General features: G+C 30.4%; 1 protein-coding gene across 1 annotated transcript; it reads right to left on the bottom strand.

Annotated features, from left to right (window-relative positions):
- Window positions 1-1,553: 1,553 nt before the first annotated feature.
- Window positions 1,554-4,425, bottom strand: LOC117242176 (zinc finger protein 543-like). The gene is made up of 5 exons (XM_033508640.1): window positions 4,261-4,425; window positions 3,008-3,335; window positions 2,622-2,894; window positions 2,363-2,545; window positions 1,554-2,276 (listed from the first exon to the last, which is right to left on the bottom strand). The coding sequence occupies exons 1-5, from the start codon at window positions 4,423-4,425 to the stop codon at window positions 1,906-1,908; spliced, it is 1,320 nt and encodes a 439-aa protein (XP_033364531.1). The 3' UTR covers window positions 1,554-1,905.
- Between the last annotated feature and the right edge of the window lie 1,579 nt (window positions 4,426-6,004).

Raw genomic sequence — 6,004 nt, 5'->3', positions numbered from 1 at the left:
GAGCTCTATTTCGCAGCAAATTGCAAGTAATTGTAATCAGAAAAATTAATAAATAACTTCTACATTTTCACCAATATTTGTCTTTTTCGATGATAACATAAAAAATATAAAACGAAATTTTTATCTTTTAGATGTAGCTCGCATATTACTATTCTCCAATATATAAAAAGTTATGTATGATTTTGCAATATTCAAAGAATTAAAAATATATTAATACATAGCGTAGTTATAGCAAAATTCATTACAAATATAGTAATTTACATAATATATATTCTTCATTTTATTACATATGTATTATACGATGCTACATATTTGGAAATTGTATAAAAATAGAACTTGGATAAATCCTTACTAATATACTGTATTAATTATTAGCTAACTATTGTTATAACTAACATTTCAATACACTCTGTCTAAAAAGCAGATAAACTTTTCATGACAAATTATAATCTCATTTAGGAATTACAGATATGTGATAATTTATTATAATAGATCTTGTAGATGAATAGTTTTGCATAAATGACAAAGTATTGAATATTAAAAAAGAGTAATTTGTGTTTCTGTCATAAATTGAGCATTTTATGAGCATTCTATGTGGCATTATATGTGCATTTTATAAACATAATATGTGGAAAAATTCTATAACAAATAAATTATAATATATTATATAGATAACATAATACAATATTCATGTTATTATATTCTAAAATATAAGGAAAAGTTAAAGAATTAAAATTTGTTCACTATATTTGTTTTTTAAAGACTAAGATACAGATGCTAAAAATATGTTTTTGAACAATTAATTATGTAAGCAAAGCAAACTCTCTCTTCCTCTCATAAAATTAATTAATTACTTCTCTCATAAATTTAATTAGTTATCCATAATGTATGTATATACTTAATATATAGTATATGTTGAATATATTTATCAACAAATAATATATACATACATACATTTGCTGATTCAACTACCGAGAGAATCATTGCGAGAATTACTGTATATTACGTTGGCGTTCGTCATCCCGTGGACCGTGGATTCGTATCGCGTCTGAGGCCATTGTCACTAGCGTCGCAAGTGCCTATTCACCGTGATTAATTGTCAGAACTCTAACAATCCCATTATTGTAATAAACTACACCTGTGTTGTACTGCATCAATGGCTAATTCCCGTGAAGATTCATTTGACGCCCACAATCTTAATCTCTGTGCTCATCCGACATATATATATATATATGCGTATTGTATTTAGTAATATATATAATTATTAATTTTATATTTTTATTGTAATTTTTATTGTAATGTATATTATGTACAATTTTTATTATTTTACAAATTTAATTGGGAATGATCAAAACAATATGGAAAGACGTAAGATATTTAATTATATTCTTATAATTAAAGTTATATACATAGAAATACATAGAATTGTATACAATATAAATGTCATGAAAATATGTATAAGGAACAAATTTTTTATAAAAAAAATGTTTTGCTAGAATACTGATCTACATTTTAATAAAATATAACTTACTGAAATATTATAACAATGTGTAGTGTATATCAGATCGAAAGATGTACAAGTTCCATTGCATATTTAATAAAATAAAAATATGTTGCAATTTTGCATTTAATGTATTTAAAAATAACATGTAAGCGATACTATTAATGAATCATTCAATATACTCCAATCAAATAGTTTTAACATAACTAGATAGAAATATAGTTGGAATTATTAAATGAATTAGTGCTAAGTATCAGTTACAATATACTTAATATATTGTACTAACAGTAAGAAATAAGAAAGCTATTATCATACATGATTAAAAAAAATTCTACAGAAATGTTTTTTTAATTTAATGGCGACTGATTTTGTAAACAATAGGATATGCAATTCGTAGGGGAAATTTAATTTGTTATTATTTTTTTGGGTGCATGGATACGACTGTGCCTTAACAACGAACTTTTATCAGTGAAAGATTTTTCACATTCTACACACTTGTATGTTCTGCCAGTATGTGTAACTAAATGTCTGCTAAGTCCAGATGCATGACAAAAGGCTTTAGGACAAAGTTGGCAATGGTGTAACTGTATATCATTTGGATCCAACTTTTGATGTCTTCTCATATGTACCTTCAACGCTTCTCGTTGAGTAAAGCTCTTGTCACAATGTTGGCATTGGAATGGTTTTTGACCAGAATGAGTCATGAGATGTCGAAGTAAAATTTCTTTCTGTGCGAAGGCACGATGACAAATGTTACAACCAAACGGTTTTTCACCTATATGAAATATATAAAATATAACTTTGAAAGTTAAAAATTGGATGTTCATTTTTATTTAATCTTTTAATAATTTTTTTCATTACCTGTATGAGTACGTTCGTGTCTGACCAAAGCTGATCTAGTAGGGAACCATTTTTCACAAGCTTGGCATGTAAAACCTCTTTGTGTAGAGTGAACAGACTGATGACTTTTCAACATTATTCTTCGGGTAAATGCTTTTGGACATTTATCGCATTGAAACACTTTTAACTCTTCACTAGTTTCAACTACACGAAACAAAATATCTTAGAAATTTGTATAAATACTAACATTACATGTTGGGAAATCATATGTACTATTTACCCATGGTATCTCCGATAGGTTGTAATTTTAAGGATTCTCCTTGACCTGAACTGTTACTCGTAACTTCCATCATATAAACATTTTTGTGGTCAGCATTTGCAATTGCTCTTTGTACTTCTTCCGCTTCATCTTCAGATTCCTGTTCTTGCTTAATACGTGTTGTACGTATTGTGCAACGTGCTTTTGCAGTACGTTCCTCCGCAGGTACTAATGTAATATTTTCTGGATCTTCCGACATTGTTTCTTCCATCTCTAAGTTTTCTGAATTCATACCTATATTTGATAAAGTAAAATATTTTAATAAACTTTAAAACAGAATCATATAAGAATTAAATCCTAATAGCAAATGTTTTTTAATATGTAAATTTGATATGTAATCCTAGTACCTAGGATGTAACCACCAACAAGTTCTTCTTCCGTTACTTCAATTGGATCTCCATCTGTTTGTCCACTGTCACCTTTACTTGATACTAAATCAGCTAAAAGCTGTTTAACTTGTTTCGATTTTCCACTGGAAGAATCCTTTAGTTCTTCCCTGTTGCTATCCTGATTTTCTCCTTCTTCGCCTTGACCAGTTAATTGTTGAATCAATTTCATGTGCTTACGAAGTTTAGCATCAGCAGCTTCACATTTTTTCTTAAACTGGTAGGACTTTTCTAATTGATATTTGCATGGATAACAAATCATATTTGGAAGACCATCTTCTTCATATACCTACAATATAACAAACATTAATCAATTCATTAATCAATTACTCAATTCTTTATATATAAAATTATAAGAACTGAATTATAATGCAGGTGAGATTTTTATTACTCATTACTCTATATAAAATAATAACGCGAATGTGAATAACATTACTGTATAATACTTATATTTTTGACGTATTTACATTTTATATTTCTTCAGAAATACAAAAATAGGTTAACAAACATTTTGATGTCGTTAAAATTATATTGTGTACGAATTTCGGAAGCTACTTTAACCTAACAATAAAGAAATATCAAATATTTGAGATGCCAAAATAAAATAGTAGATACGTGGAAATCTTGTTATAATGGAGCGAAAAGAAATGTTTACGATATTGTGAAAATATATCGGGTATTTTAACTTATTTAAATTCATCGCTGTTCAAGATATAAAGAACTGGGAGGAAAAAGGCAGAAGGTTCATGATTCTCCAGATATAAAGTGAAAACTGAGAACGCTAATGGCATTGGCTATAACATTGCAGATTTCTATAAATTCGTAGGGTAAACGATCTGTAATGCAATGATATGCCTTGTCTAGATTCCTGTAATGAAAGAGAAGGTGGCGTCAACGTATCGTGAACGCAAAGTCGATAACTCGGTAAAGCCGGTAGTTGCTTTGCGCAGTGTGTCGAGCGTTACATTAGAATTAGGAACGAAGTATTCCCTGTATATTGCGACGAAGTGTGGGTGATGCTCTCACAAATACGAAGCAGAATCGAAGAGTGGGGTAAAAGAGAGAGAGATAGAGACAGAGAGAATCTCACGCAGAGAGATAAACTAGATTCCTATTTTTCGATAAGCTTTCGATATACGCACGAAAGAAAAGCAATCGACACTCCTCTAACTTGAGTCTATTGTATACTCGTTGTGCCAAGTCTTCCAACTCACCTCTAGATTAACGCAAGCCATTATTCGTAGAGATAATGGGATAGTTTCGTCGTCGTAAATCGACACCATCTCCTCCTCCTTTGCCAAGCACAGTCGGCACAGCTCGTTCACATGAATGATTACGTTGCTCGGGCTATCACCCTTTTTTCTACTGTATGTTTTCATTTTGACGTTCTGCAAGCTCTTGTGCGCGTTCGTCCCGTGTTTATTCCACGCTGAACGTCGAGGAGAAACAGAAATTTCCCTGGAAAGCCCTGGAGAATGAGACTCAGTCACACACAACGGAATCTATAATGGCGGCGGTGGCGGTGGCGGCGGCAGCGACGGTTAACCAATGGCGGACGTGCGGCGCTGTAGTTTAGCAACATGGAGAATGCAGTGGTGAACTTTCTACGCGCCTGAAAGAGAAAGATGGTTAAGTATGAAAGAGAAGCTGTACCGTTCAGGGTCTTCATCATCGCAAAGTCGGTAAGGCCGGTAACTATTATTGATTTTCCATTCTTCCCAACGGCGGGAAATGATCTTTCATTCGCTATCACACTGTGGCATATTCGAATTCCTTTGTATATAAGTCTATAGGAAATTATTCCATGTTCCTTTTTTTGTATCGGACTGTTGATAATTGTAGCAGTTTATTCGTTGTTATTGATTGCGATGATGAAAAGAAGGATAAACATATTTAGTAATTCTTATTATGTCGTAATACTGACCGAAGAAACGGGCTTTGTAATCGACTTTATTCAGACAAGCTTTGGTGAAGTATCGACCGTTCAGAGGTATGTGTAACAACAGGTACGTTTGATTCTTTTTTTCTTTTTCGCATTATTGCGAATAATAGAATGAAACGCTTTTAACATGGAAAATTATCGTTGTTATACATGAAGTATGACGCAATTTCTGTGTTACCGCTTTTAACGCATATAACAGTATTATTGCATTTTAGTTATGGATATTTTAGTTATCTGACTCTCTTGGTAAAAAATTAAATGTCGTACATAATGTGAACATTTAGATATTATATTTTACACATATTTACAAATTTTTCTGTAAAATTGTTTGCAAAATTGTTTATACATTTGAAACATACTGAACATGATTAATATATAAAATTTTACATATTTATTAATGATTTACTTGAGGAATTACTTGCTACTTATCAAGCAAGATATTACATCAGTATACCTGTAAGATCATATAAATAGTTAAATTGCTGTTCTCTTATAAAATCTTTAGATTCTTTAGAAAAAGGAAATTTCATAAAAAATAAATAAATTATTTTTTATAGTATTGCATTGGTGTTGTCAAATAGAAAATTTCGAGTTTTGTATTCATATGATATTTTGTAAAATTAAATACAATTAACTAAAATTGCAAAGTTGCATACCAATCGATACTAATCATAGAATGTGATCTCTGAAATAATTTTATAATTTAATTCTAGAGTATAGAGTTAAATTTTATAATTTAGTTATAATCTAATCGAGATATTTTTCGTCAGAAAAGCTAAGATTTTCACGAATTTTTTACAAGTACGCAAAAAATCTCTTATCCGCTATACTTTACAGAGCTTTCCTAAAAATACCAGCGAGGAAATGTGTAGATATCTAAAAATAAGCTTCCGTTTTCTCTGTGATATAAATATGAAATTTCTATTGTAAGCATACGTCTGTATTTCATATGGTATATTTCAGGCAGAAGATATCAATTTTTACATGCCCGTTCACTAAAAGGAACAAGAAGCAAA

This window comes from Bombus vosnesenskii, unplaced genomic scaffold (assembly GCF_011952255.1).
Source record: "Bombus vosnesenskii isolate JDL3184/JDL3185 unplaced genomic scaffold, Bvos_JDL3184-5_v1.1 scf7180000016264, whole genome shotgun sequence".
In the NCBI taxonomy this organism is placed as follows: domain Eukaryota; kingdom Metazoa; phylum Arthropoda; class Insecta; order Hymenoptera; family Apidae; genus Bombus; species Bombus vosnesenskii.
Note: the sequence above shows the minus strand (reverse complement) of the source record. Positions and strands in the feature narration are given on the sequence as shown.